At 46.7% G+C, this 18832-nt stretch overlaps 1 protein-coding gene across 11 annotated transcripts in view; it reads left to right on the forward strand.

Moving 5' to 3' along the window:
- LOC135056993 (gastrula zinc finger protein XlCGF26.1-like) overlaps positions 1–6443 on the forward strand; it is an 88673-nt gene extending 82230 nt beyond the window's left edge. For 9 of the 11 annotated variants that reach the window (XM_063962823.1, XM_063962826.1, XM_063962824.1 and 6 more), the window contains one exon: positions 3456–6443. In XM_063962823.1, coding sequence (XP_063818893.1) covers positions 3456–5044 — 1589 coding nt within the window. In that variant the 3' untranslated portion in view covers positions 5045–6443. Of the gene's footprint in view, positions 1–3091; positions 3187–3455 lie in introns of those variants that run through there. The other 2 variants (XM_063962833.1, XM_063962825.1) reach the window with 2 other exon arrangements.
- Positions 6444–18832: the final 12389 nt, after the last annotated feature.

Below are 18832 nucleotides of genomic sequence, written 5' to 3' on the forward strand. Positions count from 1 at the left end.
ACAAAGGCGTTACTTTCCGCAATTCAGAAATTGCTACAATCAGAAGTTATCGTTCCAGTTCCTACACCTCAGAGAGGATCAGGTTTTTATTCCAGTATTTTTGTAGTGCCAAAACCAGACGGAACAGTCAGGCCGATTCTAAATTTAAAGGTTTTAAATCAATTTCTAAGAATTTACAAATTCAAGATGGAATCAATACAGTCGGTCATTGCAGGTCTAGAACACAAGGAGTTCATGATATCCATGGACATAAAGGATGCATACCTGCATATTCCAATATGGTCTCCCCACCAAGCTTACCTACGGTTTGCGTTGGTAAAGGATCATGATCAATTCAGAGCTCTACCGTTCGGTCTATCAACAGCCCCAAGGATCTTCACGAAGATCATGGCGATCATGGTGGCAGAACTGAGCGTAAGAGGGATCACTATAATACCTTATCTAGACGATCTCCTAATCAAAGCCTCGTCTCGGGAGAAGCTGATACAGGATGCTCAGACATCTCACCAATTCCTGATTCAACACGGTTGGATTGTGAATTTCAAGAAATCCAGCCTCATTCCGGCACAACGGATTCAGTTCCTAGGGCTTATATTGGACACCGTGAAATTGAGAATTTTTCTGCCAGAATCCAAGATTCAGGATATACGGAAATTGGTGACTCAGGTACTGGAGACACAAACTGTGTATCTACATCTCTGTGTACAACTTCTAGGAAAGATGGTAGCGTCATTCGAAGCTGTCCAGTATGGAAGACTTCATTCCCGACCCTTTACGATGAATCTCATTGCTCAAGGAGCAGGTTCACACTGGCTACTTCATCGGAGAATCAAACTTCAACCACAGGTACGTATCTCTCTGACATGGTGGTTGATTCACAAGAATCTCGCTGCAGGGAGGAGATTCGGCATATGGGACTGGAGGATTCTGTCAACAGATGCCAGTCTGAGAGGTTGGGGAGCCGTCCTGGAGGACCATCAATTTCAGGGACGTTGGACGTCTCAGGAAAGCAGTTTACCCATAAACATTCTGGAACTAAGAGCTGTTTACAACGCACTCCTATTAGCCGAAGATCTGGTCCTAAGCCAGTATGTAAGGATACAGTCGGACAATGTCACGACAATGGCTTATATAAACCGTCAAGGGGGAACAAAGAGCAGGATGGCGTTGAAGGAATCAACAAAGATCCTATTGTGGGCAGAAAAGAGAAACATCATACTCTCGGCGATATTCATACCAGGAGTAGAAAACTGTGAGGCAGACTATCTCAGTCGACAAGACATGCATCCGGGAGAGTGGTGTCTTCACCCGCGGGTTTTCAAGATGATAGTGAGGAGATGGGGTCTTCCACAGATAGACCTCATGGCATCGAGACAGAATAATCAGCTGCCCAGATATGTATCCAGGACAAGGGATACGGCAGCAGAAGGAGTAGATGCGTTGACATTTCCTTGGGACTACGAAAGGGTGTACATATTTCCACCCTTCCCCCTCATACCAAGGATACTGAAGAGGTTAAAAAGAGAGCGAGTGTGGGCGATTTTAATCGCACCAGATTGGCCACGCAGGAGTTGGTACTCGGACCTGCAGGGATTACTGTCAGAGGACCCGTGGAGGTTACCTCAAAGAGAGGACCTACTATCGCAAGGACCGTTTCTTCATCCAGACCTGAACAGACTGCGTTTGACGGCGTGGCTGTTGAAACCAGGATTTTAAGAGAAAGAGGGATACCAAGAAGAGCCATCCCTACGATGATTGCGGCTAGAAAGCCAGTTACAGCGAGGCATTACTACAGAATTTGGAAGAGGTATATAGACTGGTGTCCGGAACGGGGTTGGGATTCGAAATCCTTCCACCTGTCCAGATTGTTACTGTTCCTTCAAGCAGGTTTGGCGTTAGGCCTGCGTTTGGGATCCCTAAAGGTTCAGTTGTCGGCTTTATCTATTCTGTTTCAACAAAAGTTGGCTTCGTTGCCAGAGATTCAAACTTTTTTGCAGGGGGTGCTAAGAATACAGCCCCCTTTTCGAGCACCCACGGCACCTTGGGATTTGAATTTGGTGTTAGGATTTTTGAAATCACCTTTGTTTGAGCCATTAATACGGACAGATCTAAAATATTTGTCTTGGAAGGTGACGTTTTTGTTAGCCTTAGCTACGGCTAGACGGGTCTCGGAGTTGGGAGCCTTGTCTTGTAAAAGTCCCTTTTTGATTTTTCATAAGGACAGAGCGGAACTGCGTACAAGAGCAGATTTCCTTCCTAAGGTGGTTTCAGGTTATCATGTAAACCAACCTATTGTGGTCCCATCTTTCCAGAGCGTAACAGATGGGGATGTAGCATTGGATGTAGTACGAGCTTTAAAGGTATACGTACAGGTTACATCAGCATTTCGAAAGTCGGATCATTTATTTGTACTTTATGATGGGCCAAAGAAGGGTTGGCCGGCTTCTAAACAGTCTCTGTCCAGATGGATTAGACTGGCTATCAGACAAGCGTATATTTCCAGTGGGAAACAGATTCCTGTGCGGACAGGTGCACATACCACTAGATCAGTGGGTGCCTCCTGGGCAGCTGCCAGAGGAGTCTCCACTACTCAACTTTGCAGAGCGGCAACGTGGTCTTCAGCTCACACGTTTGCTAAATTTTATAAGTTTGATACCTTTGCGTCTGAAGATGCCAATTTCGGGCGTTTGGTTTTGCAGGCAACAGACAGCACTCCCTCCCTGGGGGATAACTTTGGGACGTCCCCTAATGTCTAAGATGGAACTCCAGTGTCCCCTAGTGGATGAAAGAGAAAAGAGGATTTTGGTACTTACCGATAAATCCATTTCTCTGAATCCTCTAGGGGACACTGGACGCCCGCCCCTGTGCTGTCAATCCTGCAGTGTATATGGTTCGGTTTTATACAGTTCGTACAGCAGCGTTGGTTATCTGTTAAGGATGTTATTGGATGCTGTTGGACAAGTTGCACGGTTTGGTTCCTTCGCCATAGGCTCTCGTACTTGCTCTCATCTCTCGGTACAATTTTCGAAACTGAGGCATGAGGGGCGTGAAGGGGGCGGAGCCGGCTGTGCAGTCAATGCAAATTTTTGAGATTGTGCCACACCTCCGGTTCACAGACTTCACACCCCTAATGTCTAAGATGGAACTCCAGTGTCCCCTAGAGGATTCAGAGAAATGGATTTATCGGTAAGTACCAAAATCCTCTTTTTTCTTCTAGATACCCAATGGAGTCCCAGGTTTACCAGCCATGTTGTTGAGATGTTTCATTGCTCAGAGCCAGCTTGGAAAGTCACTCAGAGACACAGGATATAACAGGAGCCCTCTTATTATATACCATTCATGAGTGTATTTTATATACCTATCTCTACGTAATTTAGAAGAGAGCTGACCTTCTGTAAGTTCTGCCTTGATGTATGTAGTAGAATCGCCCTTAATTATAATTTCCTGTTTCCCAGCAGATGGACGCACAATGAAGAACACCTTGGAGGGACAATTCATTTTGTCTTCAGATTTTCAAATTAAAAATGAAATCATCCCAAAAGATTCTCCAAAAGAAAACCCCATTATCAAGAATATAAATTCAATATCTCGCAGTGCAGATATATCGCCTGGGCCTTCTAATCCCGAGGAACATTCCCCTGATATTTTAAATATTGCTTCAAATAGTACAGCTCTTGGAGGCGATATATTATTTTCCTGTTCTACGTGTGGTAAAGGTTTTAAACATAAATCTGTCTTTGTTACACATTTGAGAAGTCACACAGGAGAGAAACCATTTCCATGTTCTGAGTGTGGGAAATGTTTTAAACTCAAATCAGAACTTGTTGCACATCGTAAAAGCCACACAGGTGAGAAACAATTTCGCTGCTCTGAGTGTGGGAAATATTTTCCATCTAAAAGTGCGCTTATTATTCATCTGAGAACTCACACAGGTGAGAAGCCATTTCCATGTTCTGAGTGTGGGAAATGTTATAAACGTAAATCCGATCTTGTTACACATCACAAAAGCCACACAGGTGAGAAGCCATTTCGCTGCTCTGATTGTGGGAAATGTTTTGTACACAAATCAGCTCTTGTTTTACATCACAAAAGCCACACAGGTGACATACAATTTCCCTGTTCTGAGTGTGGGAAAGGTTTTCCATTTAAAAGTATGCTTATTATTCATCTGAGAACTCACACAGGTGAGAAGCCATTTCACTGTTCTGAGTGTGGGAAAGGTTTTTCACGCAAATCAACTCTTAAAAGTCATCACAGGAGTCACACAGTTGAGAAACCATTTCCCTGTTCTGAGTGTGGGAAATGTTTTCCATTTAAAAGTGAGCTTATTATTCATCTGAGAACTCACACAGGTGTGAAGCTATTTCCATGTTCTGAGTGTGGAAAATGTTTTACTGAGAAGTCAAACCTTGGTAAACATCACAGAAGTCACACACGTGGAAAGCCATTTCCCTGTAATGAGTGTGGGAAATTTTTTCCATTCGAAAGTGATCTTATTAGACATCTGAGAACTCACACAGGTGAGAAGCCATTTTGCTGTTCTGAGTGTGGGAAATGTTTTACACACCAATCAGCTCTTATTACACATCACAGAAGTCACACAGGTAAGCAATTTCCCTGTTCTGAGTGTGGGAAATATTTTACTTCTAAATCAATTCTTGTTAGACATCAGATAAGTCACATAGGTGAGAAGCAATTTCCCTGTTCTGAGTGTGGGAAATGTTTTCCATTTAAAAATTATCTTCTTAATCATCTGAGAAGTCACACAGGTGAGAAACCATTTCCATGTCCTGAGTGTGGGATATGTTTTACTTATAAATCAAATCTTATTGCACATCAGAGAAGACACACAGGTCAAAGACCATTTCCATGTTCTGAGTGTGGGAAATGTTTTACTAAGAAATCCTATCTTGATGCACATCAGAGAATTCACACAGGTGAGAAACCATTTCCATGTTCTGAGTGTGGGAAATGTTTTACACGGAAAACATCTATTGCTAATCATCAGAGAACTCACTCAAAAAAAAAAAATTTAATAAATTGATAGACATGAAATGGGGTTGAAGTATTATTCTAAATATTGTAACAACCTTTGATCTTATTAATTTATGCAACTGGTCAAAAGTTTTAGAACACTCAGATTGCTCCAGTTTTTACTGTAATGTATGCAGCCTCTATTCTGAAATGAAAGCATGAAACAAATAATTGGAGAAAAAGTGAAACCATTTCAGTTTAACAGTTGAATGACTTTTGAATTCTCAAAGTTCCTGCGTCTTGCAGACATAACACACGTATCCTCTTCCTACAATGGGAATCACATTTTTCCCAGCACTACTACGGAAGCTACCACAGATGTGCTACATGTCTAGGTTGCTTTGCTGTCACGCTTCTGTCCAGGTCATCCCAAAGCAGCTGGATGGAGTGTATGGCTGGAGACTGTGCGGCCCTCCATGATTTGTGGCTTATTGCACATATTTCATCTCCTGTACCACTAAGTGATATCATACTCAGGTATTTCTGCTTTCTTCAGAGGTCATCTCATCTGGAACTGTCTGGTTCTCCCTGCAATGTGCGCAGTATGAGTTCTTTGGTGTATTTTTATAGGGTAGTATAGTAAAAGCTGTTTTCATGTTTTCACTTCTCTATTGTTATGTAAGAGTGCCCCCAAAAGTTTTTTTTGTCCTTCGCTTCTCCACGAACCTCTATTTCAGTTATTCTTTACTAAACTTTGGGAGCATCACCAACCCAGAGCCTAGAAATATTAGATCTCATGGACGAGCCCCCTATGTTGGTATAATAACCATTACTTCTGTGTTCCTCTTCCACTTGTGCGGTCTCGCTATCACTTGCATAAATGAAGCTAGAATGAGTAGTATTTGGTGATAAAAAGTTTGCATTAATAAAGATGTTGAGGCTATAACAGCAGGTGGCGCCATAGTCTGGGCTTTCCCCAGCGTGCATTTACATCTTAGCGCACAATAGGTTTCATACAGTCATAGGCAATTCCCAAAGCCTGAACAAGGGCATAGAGCTATGTCTTCATTAGTCGATCGGTGGAATGCCAAATAATGCCCAAAAATGGCTGATAGTGTGTCGCTGTCAGTTGTTCTTTGTGTTCATGTGATGTTGGAATATATGTAACACCTTAAATTTAGTGAGTACTTAAAGGGGCCCATTTTTCAATGAGTGATAAAACTCCTTGCAGATGATAACTGGTGCTCCAGCCAATCAGCTCGTAACTGTCATTTTTCAAACACATGACAGGAGCTGATTGGCTGAAGCACAATTTCTCATACAACGAGTTTTATTACTCGTTGATAAATGTACCTCTTAGTGTCCAGTATTTGCAGATTTTCCAATGCAGGTTACAGTATATAGTTAACTGTTTTATAGTGACTCCTATTGTGTACTGTAGACTAATTAAATGTGTTTTATGTTCCAGCTCTGTGTGTGTAATTGCCATTCTTTATATAGAGACTTAGATGAAATAACGCTACAGTACATATGGACATGACACTCAGATGCGCTCTATATACAGATTATACCAGAGGTTAAAGTGCAGTGGGTGGAACGGAGTACCACCACCTCTACTACCCTGCACAGTAATTCTAACAGAAAAACCTGCCCCATCACCGACGTCAATAGATGATGCAGGCGGCTCTAGTGTCACTGATGAGCTGCAGCCACCTCCCTTTTCCACAGGTCCTGGTGGCTCCATGATCCTCCTTCATTTAGAGCCCACCCCTCCTGGTACTCACACACGCTTTGTCTTTTGGACAGCATTCACCCCATCCTGAGGGCACACTGGCTTCCTTTTCCGTCACAGTGCATTTGATGTCATGCTGTCACCACTACTGAAGTGAAGAGGAGCAGGCTGTATGCATCTTGAAGACCAGATGAAAGGAGGCTGGCGGGACAAGAGAGGTGGGGGAGCTTCTGGAGGGACACAGGTGTTGAGCTGCTAGATTGACAGAGGCAGATGTCTATAAGGGGCACACTGGGCATTATGTGTATAACCTGCACTACTGTGGTCATCATGTGTAAGGGGCACTACTATTGTGGGTAATGGACACTACTATTGTGGGCATTATGTGTATAAGCGGCACTTCTGTGGGCATTATGTGTATAAGCGGCACTTCTGTTGGCATTATGTGTATAAGTGGCACTACTGTGGTCATTATGTGTAAGGGACACTACAACTGTGGTCATTGTGGAAGGGGCACTACTATGGGAATTGTGTATAAGGGGCACTACTGTGTGGCTTAACATGCATACAGGGTACCATTGTGTAGTGCAATGTGCATAAAGGGCACTACGTAACCTGAATAAGGGGCATTACTATGCGGTATAATGTGAATAAGATTGTGCTAATGTGCTGTGCAATTTGAATTGAGGGTACTATTATGTTACCATGTTGCTTATTTGTGAGATCAGTTTCCCTTTTATAAAGTATGGGAAGTAGGGCACTAATTTCTGCAGCGGGGTACACTGGTATTCCACAGGAAATAACATCGGAGTGTAGAGTTGTATCTTGATCCGGGGCACCAACAGGCTAAAGCTTTGACTGTTCCCAGGATGCCTTGCACCACCTCTATATCCCCGCCTCCGTGCACAGGAGCTCAGTTTGTAAGTTGGTGCCTGAAGTGCAGGCTGCTAACAGTGAGGGCTGCGCTAGGCAGCCCTGAAAAGAGCTTTTCTGAATAAAAGAAGGGTCCCCCAGGCGGCACCCACCGAAATCGCAATTCGGTGCAGTCTCCGGAGACGGACTGCGCCACTGGTGTGGACACTGTTACCGGGCAGGGACCCCACTATATCCACCAGGGCAAGGGGCGCCATTTACTGCAAATGTTCCCACCCTGGAGCTGCATTTCTCTGTCTCCCTCACTCCCTGTCAGCATTTGGGCACCATTACACAGAGCTGCGCTGATCTGGGACTGCTGGGTGATGCCTCCTCTGTAAAGCCATCTGCTTCGCCTGCGCTGTGCATTTACAGGACACTGAAGTATTCTACATGTCGTTTAGACAGTGTTAGTTAAGAACAAGTGCATACTACAGGGTTATTTAGTACAAGTATTCTGTGATATACATCCAGTATTTACTGTGCATTGTTATGTGTGTGTGTGTGTATATATATATATATATATATATATATATATACACGTAGCTTTCATTAGTATTGCTAGTCCAGTGCAGATTTATTGTTGTCTGTGATAATCTCTGCATTGTACATGTGACTGGGTGTGCCACTAGCTGCTGTGTGGTTCTTATTCCGTGTATCTCACACATATAGCTATCCCTATATTCTGTACCCTGAGGGGGCTAGGTGCGTCAGGGTCCATATATATATATATATATATATATATATATATATGTGTGTGTTTCACAAGATATACTACATTGGTATTTTTCTCTGTGTATTTCAGTCACCATATACCACTTAAATCCTCTGTGTGCTGCATCTGCGGTCACACTCCACAGGGTGTTTCTATCAGGTAATGTGTCTGGCTATATTGTACTGTTATGCCCTAGGGCTATGTTTCTATGTAATGTCTGCTACACAGGGCAGGAAATCCGTGCCGGAGACTGCGTTGTGCAGCGCTGACACAGAGGATTTATCTGAGGACAGTTCTCCAGCTGAGGGTCCAAGTACCGGGGGTCATATACCCCTCAGTCAACCTGTTGCACCGGTGGCACACTAAGACCCACCTTTTTCTAATCTGACTATGCTAGTAACGAGATGCCCCCTGTGGGACCTCCTGTGCTATTACAGCCACATATTGTCCCTGCAGTTAATCCGCCATGGGCAGATACTCTGTCAACTCAGTTACAGCAACTAAATCAGTCTTTGGTTAAACAAAAACCTAACCCTCACCCCCCTAAAACCAAACGGTCATCTAAGCAGGCTAGTACCTCCTCACAATCCACGCATGTTACGGACACGTCATCAGATGAAGATGGCGTATACACTCACCCCACAGATACTGATGCAGATGATTCTGATGGGGAATCTGTTTCGCAAGTGGGTGTTCCTGACCTTTTGGAGGCTATCCGGCTGATTCTTCATATTGAGGATGAATCCGTACCTTCAGATACGTCTAAGATAAATTCAAACGTCAGAAGGTCACTAAATTGGTTTTACCACATTCTGACCTTTTAGTTGACATACGTCAGGAATCCTGGGAGTCTCCAGGAAAGAAATTTGCCCTTTCTAAGAAGATGCTGGCTCGTTATTCCCTCGCTGCAGAGATAAGTAAGAATTGGGAGACACCACCACCAGTGGACTCACAGGTCGTGCGTCTGGTGCTGTCGTCTGCTCTGCCTGTCACTCACCTCTCTGAAGGAACCGACGGATAAGCGCGTGGAGGGTTGCTTGAAGTCTATTTACTCTCTCGCAGGTGCTGTGCATAGACCCACTATAGCGGTTTCTTGGGCCGCAAAGGCTATTGAAGCCTGTGTTCAAGAAATCGAAGCGGAGCTACCTTCTAACTTTTCTGATAATGCCAAACAGTGTCTTTCCTATATTATCACAGCCTCTCATTATATTCAGGAGGCGGCCTCTGATTCCGGTATCCTGGTGGCCAAAGCACCCATTCTGGATCGCCGGATTCTGTGGTTGCGGTCCTGGTCTGTGGATATAGAGACATCCTTTTTGGGGAAGATTTGAACAAGATTGTTGCTGACTTAGCGTCTGCTAAAACTGCATGTCTGCCAAGTACTAATCCTTCTGCTCTGAAGGCTAAAAGTACCACTTTTTATTCCTTTCGACCTCCAGGAAAGCCAAAGGTCAGGCGTACCCTAAACAGGTACGCACTTCTAAAACCTCTAAGCCCAAACCTAAACGTTCTTGGGCGGCCGTCGGCCTGCTTTCAAATCTGAAAAGCCTGCTGCATGACGGGGCGGGCCTCCCATGGGGGATCCCAGGGTGGGAGGCCGACTTCTACAGTTCGCCCAGGTATGGTTAAAGACCACTTCAGATGCCTGGGTAAGCGAAGTCACGGATACGCCATCTCTTTCAGGAACCGTCCCCCTTGCCAGTTTTGCTTGACAAATATCCCTTCGGATCCGGTAAAAGCAAAAACTCCCAATTGGTGGTACAATCTCTTCTGGACACAGGAGTGATAGTGCCTCTGGCTCAGAAAGGCAGGGGGTACTATTCAACGTTCCTAGTACCAAAACCGTATGGATCCTCCCGATCCATTCTCAACCTCAAGTCTTTGAACAAATTTGTGAAGGTTTCCAAGTTGTGTATGGAAACTCTTCGTTCTATCGTTCTGGCCTTGGAGCCCATACGGTATCCCTAGACATACAGGATGCTTACCTACATATCCCTATTACCATCTCGCATCAGCAATACCTGCGGTTTGCTATCGGCAACCTACATTATCAATTTCAGGCCTTGCCTTTTGGCCTGACCACGGCTCTGCGAATCTTCACCAAGGTCATGGCAGTGATGATGGCCCTACTCCGCCGTCAGGGTATCAGGATCCTCTCATATTTGGACGATTTGTTGATCCTGGCGAACTCCCCAGAGGTTCGCCTCCGTCATCTGGAATTTACGGTCCAATTCCTGCAAGCCCACGGGTGGCTCATCAACTGGAAGAAGTCCTCCCTGGTCCCTGCTCAGAGCATGGTGCACCTGGGGACATTGTTGTACACACAAAACCCACAGTTGTTTTTGTCCCACGAAAAGGTCCTGAAGCTTCAGGACAGGATAAGATGCTTCCTTTCTCGTCCTCGAGTGTCGATACATTCGGCGATGCAAGTACTAGGCCTCATGGTGTTGGCTTTTGACATGGTGGAGTATGCACAGTTTCACTCTCGCCCTCTGCAGAAGCTAATCCTTGCCAAGTGGGATGGCTTGTCTCACCGGATCAGATCTCACATGACACCTTTGCCTCCGGTGGTTCGTCTGTCACTGACGTGGTGGCTACAGGACCAACGATTAAACAGGGGCAGTCCCTTCTGGATCTCTAACTGGGTCCTTCTGGCGACGGATGCCAGTCTGAGGGGTTGGGGTGCGGTGTTGGAGCAACACTCTTCAGGGTCGGTGGACCCGGGAGGAATCTCTTCTCCCGATAAATATTCTGGAGTTACGGGCAGTGTTCAATGCTCTTAAACTGTCCCTGCCTCTGGTAGAGAACAGGCCTGTTCAAGTACAGTCAGACACCGCCACCATGGTAGCGTACAAAAATCATCAAGGTGGCACGCGAAGCTGCATGGCAATGATGGAAGTGTCAAAGATTCTTCAATGGGCAGACCGCCATCTGCCAGCCATATCGGCAGTATTCATTCCGGGGGTCCTCAACTGGGAAGCGGACTTCCTCAGTCGTCAGGACGTACATGCCAGAGAGTGGAGCCTTCGTCCAGAAGTATTTCAACTCCTAGTGGACAAGTGGGGCCTACCAGATGTAAACCTGATGGCGTCTCGACACAATCACAAGGTTCCGGTCTTCGGAGCAAGAACAAGGGATCCTCAAGCAGCGTTCATGGACGCACTCGCAATTCCATGGAACTTTCGGCTGCCCTACGTGTTTTCTCTGGTGTCACTCCTGCCCAGGGTAATCAGGAAGTTCAAGCAAGGAGGAGGATTCCTACTTCTACTCGCTCCAGCGTGGACCAGACTGCATTGGTTCTCAGACCTGCAGGGTCTCTCGATAGAGTGTCCTCTTCTACTTCCACGACGCCCAGACCTCCTCGTACAGGGCCCCTGTGTCTACCAGGATTTGGCCAGACTGGCTTTGATGGTGTGGCTCTTGAAGCTTCCATCCTGAGGGCCAAAGGTTTTTCTGAGGCGGTCATTCAAACAATGTTGAAAGCCCGTAAACCGGCTTCGGCTCGGATTTATTATAGAGTCTGGAATTCTTACTTCAGCTGGTGTGCGGCTAAGAATTATGATGCATACAAGTTCAGTACTGCCAAACTTTTGGCGTTCCTGCAACAGGGCCTGGACTTAGGCCTTCGTCTGGCCTCCCTCAAGGTTCATTTTTCAGCCTTATCAATATGGTTTCAGAGAAAAATTGCTTCTCTGCCTGATGTTCATACTTTCACTCAGGATGTCCTACGGATTCAACCTCCCTATGTCCCTCCGTTGGCTCCTTGGGATTTGTCTGTTGTTCTAGATGCCCTGCAAGAGGCTCCGTTTGAACATCTTGAGTCTGTGGCCCTTAAATGGCTTACGCTTAAGGTCTTGTTTTTGTTGGCTATTGCCTCTATTAGACGGGTTTCGGACTTGGGTGCCTTGTCATGTCGGTCACCCTTTCCTGATCTTTCACTGTGACCGTGCGGTTCTTAGAACTCTCCCGGGTTATTTACATAAGGTGGTGTCATCTTTCCACCTTAACCAAGAGATTGTGGTTCCGTCCTTTATCTCTCCTGATTTGTCCTCCAAAGAGCGGTTTTTGGATGTGGTATGGGCTCTCTGTATCTATGTGAAGAGAACCACCTCCCTTAGGAGATCTGATTCTCTCTTTGTCCTTTTTGGTTTTCACAAACGTGACTGGCCTGCTAATAAGCAGACCTTGGCCAGATGGATTACAATGGTGATTGCACAAGCTTACGTACAGGCTGGACTTCCAGCTCCTGCTACTATCAGGGCCCATTATACTTGGTCTGTTGGACCTTCTTGGGCAGCCCGCCGTGGTGCGACCCTTGAACAATTGTGCAAGGTGGGTACGTGGTCCTCAGTGAACACGTTCATAAGGTTCTATACCTTCGATACTTCCGCCTCCCAGGATGCTGCCTTTGGACGCTGGGTTCTTGTGCCCGCTACAGTGCATCCCCTCCCATGCGGAACTGCTTTAAGACATCCCCGATGTTATTCCCTTAACATTGTTAAATCTTTCTGCGAGGTCCACTGGATTCCACAAGGCACCCACCCTGACGCACTTGGCTTCTTTAGGTTGGTATGGCATTAGCCGCTGGTACCTTCTCCTGTCGCGAGAATGTAGTGTATGTGGCTACTAACTGTTTTGTCTCTTTTACCTGCTACTGCATTGGGCTGGTTAACAAAACTGAGCTCCTGTGCCTGGAGGCGGGGCTATAGAGGAGGTGGCGCTGAGCATCTTGGGAACAGTCAATGCTTTTAGCCTGTTGGTGCCTCAGATCAAGATCCTACTCTACACCCGATGTTATTCCTTGTGGAATCCAGTGTACCTCGCAGAAAGAGATTTAACAAAGGTAAGTTCTTACCATAAATCTCCTTTTATTGTTTGCAGGGGGTGCCGAAAACACTAGCACTGGCCCTGGTTCCGCTTAATGTGAGGGGAGGAATGGGGGGGCTGGGTAAATTAGTTCCACCACCTTTCCAGGACAACTTTAAGCCCCGGATTATAATCACCTATCAAGTTGTCTTCTTCATTTCTCTGACGTCCTAAGTGGATGCTGGGACTCCGTAAGGACCATGGGGAATAGTGGGCTCCGCAGGAGACTGGGCACATCTAAGAAAGATTTAGGACTACCTGGTGTGCACTGGCTCCTCCCACTATGACCCTCCTCCAGACCTCAGTTAGAATCCTGTGCCCGGCTCAAGCTGGATGCACACTAGGGGCTCTCCTGAGCTCCTAGATAGAAAGTATAATTTAGGTTTTTTATTTTACAGTGAGACCTGCTGGCAACAGGCTCACTGCAACGAGGGACTAAGGGGAGAAGAAGCGAACCTACCTAACTGTGGGTAGTTTGGGCTTCTTAGGCTACTGGACACCATTAGCTCCAGAGGGATCGACCGCATGGAACCGGCCATTGATGTTCGGTCCCGGAGCCGCGCCGCCGGCCCCCTTACAGAGCCAGAAGCAAGAAGAGTCCGGAAAATCGGCGGCTGAAGACATCAGTCTTCTCCAAGGTAGCGCACAGCACTGCAGCTGTGTGCCATTGCTCCTCATACACACTTCGGTCACTGAGGATGCAGGGCGCTAGGGAAGGGGTGCCCTGAGCAGCAATAAATACACCTTGGCTGGCAAATATATCGCAATATATAGCCCCAGGGGCTATATATGTAATAATTACCCCTGCCAGAATACTAAAAACAGCGGGAGAAAAGTCAGCCGAAAAAGGGGCTATCTCCCTCAGCACACTGGCGCCATTTCTCCCTCACAGCTCCGCTGGAAGGAAGCTCCCTGGCTCTCCCCTGCAGACTACACTACAGAAAGGGTAAAAAAGAGAGGGGGGCACTAAATTTAGGCGCAGTATACATATACAGCAGCTATAAGGGGATATAATTGAGTTAATCCCTGTATTATATAGCGCTCTGGTGTGTGCTGGCATACTCTCACTCTGTCTCCCCAAAGGGCTTTGTAGGGTCCTGTCTTCTATCAGAGCATTCCCTGTGTGTGCGGTGTGTCGGTACGGCTGTGTCGACATGTTTGATGAGGAGGCTGATGTGGAGGAGGAGCAGATGCCTGTAAATGTGATGTCACCCCCTGCGGGGCAGACACCTGAGTGGATGGACTTGTGGAAGGAATTACGCGAAAGAGTCGACTCCTTACATAAAAAATTTGACGACATGCCAAATGCGGGACAGCCGGCTTCTCAGCTCGTGCCTGCCCAGGCGTCTCAAAGGCCATCCGGGGCTCTAAAGCGCCCGCTACCTCAGATGGCAGACACGGATGTCGACACGGATACTGATACCAGTGTCGACGACGATGACGCAAATGTAATGTCCACTAGGGCCACTCGTTATATGATTGAGGCAATGAAAAATGTTTTACACATTTCTGATGTAACCCCAGGTACCACAAAAAAGGGTATTATGTTTGGGGAGAAAAAACTACCTGTAGTCTTTCCCCCTTCTGAAGAATTAAATGATGTGTGTGAGGTAACGTGGGCTTCCGCCGATAGAAAATTGGTGATTTCAAAGAAATTGCTAATGGCGTACCCTTTCCCGCCAGAGGATAGGTCACGTTGGGAAACACCACCTAGGGTGGATAAAGCGCTTACACGTCTATCAAAAAAGGTACCGTCTCCGGATACGGTCGCCCTAAAGGAACCTGCGGATAGAAAGCAGGAGGCTCTCCTGAAGGCTATATATACACACACTGGTGTTATACTGCGACCAGCTATTGCTTCAGCCTGGATGTGCAGTGCTGCAGCTGCGTGGTCGGAATCCCTGTCAGAAAACATTGACACCCTAGACAGGGACACTATATTGCTTAACATAGAGCATATTAAAGACGCGGTCTTTTACATAAGAGATGCACAGAGGGATATTTGCCGGCTGGCATCTAAAATCAGTGCACTGTCCATTTCTGCCAGGAGAGGGTTATGGACCCGGCAGTGGACAGGGGATGCAGATTCTAAAAGGCGCATGGAAGTTTTGCCTTACAAGGGTGAGGAGTTGTTCGGGGATGGTCTTTCGGACCTGATGTCCACAGCAACGGCTGGGAAGTCAGCTTTTTTACCACATGTCCCCTCACAACCAAAGAAAACACCGTATTATCAGGTGCAGTCCTTTCGTCCCCAAAAGAGCAGGCGAGGTAGAGGCGCGTCCTTTCTGCCAAGAGGCAGAGGTAGAGGGAAAAAGCTGCAGCATTCAGCCGTTTCCCAGGAACAAAAGTCCTCCCCGCTTCATCTGCTAAGTCCGCCGCATGACGCTGGGGCTCAACAGGCGGTGCCAGGTACGGTGGGGGCCCGTCTCAAAAACTTCAGCAATCAGTGGGCTCGCTCACAAGTAGATCCCTGGATCCTTCAAGTGGTATCTCAGGGGTACAAGCTGGAATTCGAGACATTAGCCCCCCGCCGTTTCCTCAAATCTGCCTTACCAACGACTCCCTCAGACAGGGAGGCTGAGTTAGAGGCCATTCACAAGCTGTATTCCCAGCAGGTGATAGTCAAAGTACCCCTACTTCAACAAGGACGGGGTTAGTATTCCACAATGTTTGTGGTACCGAAACCGGATGGTTCGGTGAGACCCATTTTAAATTTAAAATCCATGAACACATATATACAAAAATTCAGGTTCAAGATGGAATCGCTCAGGGCGGTTATTGCAAGCCTGGAAGAGGGGGATTACATGGTATCTCTGGACATCAAGGATGCTTACCTACATGTCCCCATTTACCATCCTCACCAGGAGTACCTCAGATTTGTGGTACAGGATTGTCATTACCAATTCCAGACGTTGCCGTTTGGCCTGTCCACGGCACCGAGGGTATTTACCAAGGTAATGGCCGAAATGATGATACTCCTTCGAAAAAAGGGAGTTTTAACTATCCCATACTTGGACGATCTCCTGATAAAAGCGAGATCCAGAGAGCAGTTGTTAGTGGGCGTAGCACTATCTCAGGAGGTGCTACTCCAGCATGGTTGGATTCTGAATATTCCAAAGTCACAGCTGGTTCCTGCGACACGTCTACTGTTCCTGGGAATGATCCTGGACACAGTCCAGAAAAAGTGTTTCTCCCAGAGGAGAAAGCCAAGGAGCCGTTGTCTCTAGTCAGAGGCCTCCTAAAACCAAAACAGGTGTCGGTGCATCACTGCACGCGAGTCCGGGGAAAGATGGTGGCTTCCTACGAAGCAATCCCATTCGGCAGGTTCCATGCCAGAATATTTCAGTGGGACCTCTTGGACCAATGGTCCGGATCGCATCTTCAAATGCATCGGCTGATAACCCTGTCTCCAAGGACCAGGGTGTCTCTCTTGTGGTGGCTGCAGAGTGCTCATCTCGTGGAGGGCCGCAGATTCGGCATACAGGACTGGGTCCTGGTGACCACAGATGCCAGCCTTCGGGGCTGGGGGGCAGTCACGCTGGGAAGAAACTTCCAAGGACTTTGGACAAGTCAGGAGACTTCCCTACACATAAATGTTCTGGAACTGAGGGCCATTTACAATGCCCTGAGTCAGGCAAAGGCCCTGCTTCAAAACCAACCGGTTCTGATCCAGTCAGACAACATCACGGCGGTCGCCCATGTAAACCGACAGGGCGGCACAAGAAGCAGGGCGGCGATGGCAGAAGCCACAAGGATTCTCAGATGGGCGGAAAATCACGTGTTAGCACTGTCAGCAGTGTTCATTCCGGGAGTGGACAACTGGAAAGCGGACTTCCTCAGCAGACACGACCTCCACCCGGGAGAGTGGGGACTTCATCCAGAAGTCTTCCAACAGATAGTAAACCATTGGGAAAAGCCACAGGTGGACATGATGGCATCCCGCCTAAACAAAAAACTAGAAAAATATTGCGCCAGGTCAAGGGACCCTCAGGCGATAGCTGTGGACGCTCTAGTCACACCGTGGGTGTACCGGTCGGTTTATGTGTTCCCTCCTCTTCCTCTCATACCCAAGGTACTGAGGATAATAAGGAAAAGAGGAGTAAGAACTATACTCATTGTTCCGGATTGGCCAAGAAGGTCTTGGTACCCGGAACTTCAAGAGTTAATGTCAGAGGACCCATGGCCTCTGCCGCTCAGACAGGACCTGCTACAGCAGGGGCCCTGTCTGTTCTAAGACTTACCGCGGCTGCGTTTGACGGCATGGCGGTTGAACACCGGATCCTAAAGGAAAAGGGCATTCCGGAGGAAGTCATTCCTACGCTGATTAAAGCCAGGAAAGATGTAACTGCAAAACATTATCACCGCATATGGCGAAAATATGTTGCTTGGTGTGAGGCCAGAAAGGCCCCAACAGAGGAATTTCAACTGGGTCGATTTCTACACTTCCTACAAGCAGGAGTGACTATGGGCCTAAAATTAGGCTCCATTAAGGTACAGATCTCGGCTCTGTCGATTTTCTTCCAAAAAGAACTAGCTTCACTACCTGAAGTTCAGACATTTGTAAAAGGAGTGCTGCATATTCAGCCCCCTTTTGTGCCTCCAGTGGCACCTTGGGATCTCAACGTGGTGTTGAGTTTCCTAAAATCACATTGGTTTGAGCCACTAAAAACCGTGGATCTAAAATATCTCACGTGGAAAGTGGTCATGTTATTGGCCTTGGCTCCGGCCAGGCGTGTCTCAGAATTGGCGGCTTTGTCATGTAAAAGCCCTTATTTGATTTTCCATATGGATAGGGCGGAATTGATGACTTGTCCCCAGTTTCTCCCTAAGGTGGTGTCAGCTTTTCACTTGAACCAACCTATTGTAGTGCCTGCGGCTACTAGGGACTTGGAGGATTCCAAGTTACTGGACGTAGTCAGGGCCTTGAAAATTTATGTTTCCAGGACGGCTGGAGTCACTCTTCTGCCCGATCTAGAGTAATCCCTAATAATACCAATTGGCATTCGGTTCTGTATGACCTATGATTCAATTCTCTACGACTACTTAATCCTGAATAGGACTACTGTAGAATAAATGATGGTCATATATTATACAAAGGTGTTACTGTTATCTCAGTAAAATCAACAGCCCACATATTTGATTTCCGGTTTCTATTGTGGTATTGAAAACCACATTAATTGCACATAATATAGTGTTATATTTTCGCATAGCTACAACATCCTACGTATAAACTTACTCCTACAACTATATATGTTTTTTTAATGAATTAATAAAATTATGTTTTATCAGAATTGATCTATATAATCCTCTGAATTGAGTGCTCCCACACAAGAGTCTACTTTCCAACTTTTCTTCTTTGTTGGGTTTTCTTTGTCGCTATTTATCCTGTATGCACCCAACAAGGTTGGCGCTCCTGCTTCTAAGCAGACTATTGCTCGCTGGATTTGTAGCACAATTCAGCTGGCGCATTCTGCGGCTGGACTGCCACATCCTAAATCGGTAAAGGCCCATTCCACAAGGAAGGTGGGCTCATCCTGGGCGGCTGCCCGAGGGGTCTCGGCTTTACAACTTTGCCGAGCAGCTACTTGGTCAGGGGCAAACACGTTTGCTAAATTCTACAAATTTGATACCCT

This window comes from Pseudophryne corroboree, chromosome 3 (assembly GCF_028390025.1).
Source record: "Pseudophryne corroboree isolate aPseCor3 chromosome 3, aPseCor3.hap2, whole genome shotgun sequence".
NCBI classification, from domain to species: domain Eukaryota; kingdom Metazoa; phylum Chordata; class Amphibia; order Anura; family Myobatrachidae; genus Pseudophryne; species Pseudophryne corroboree.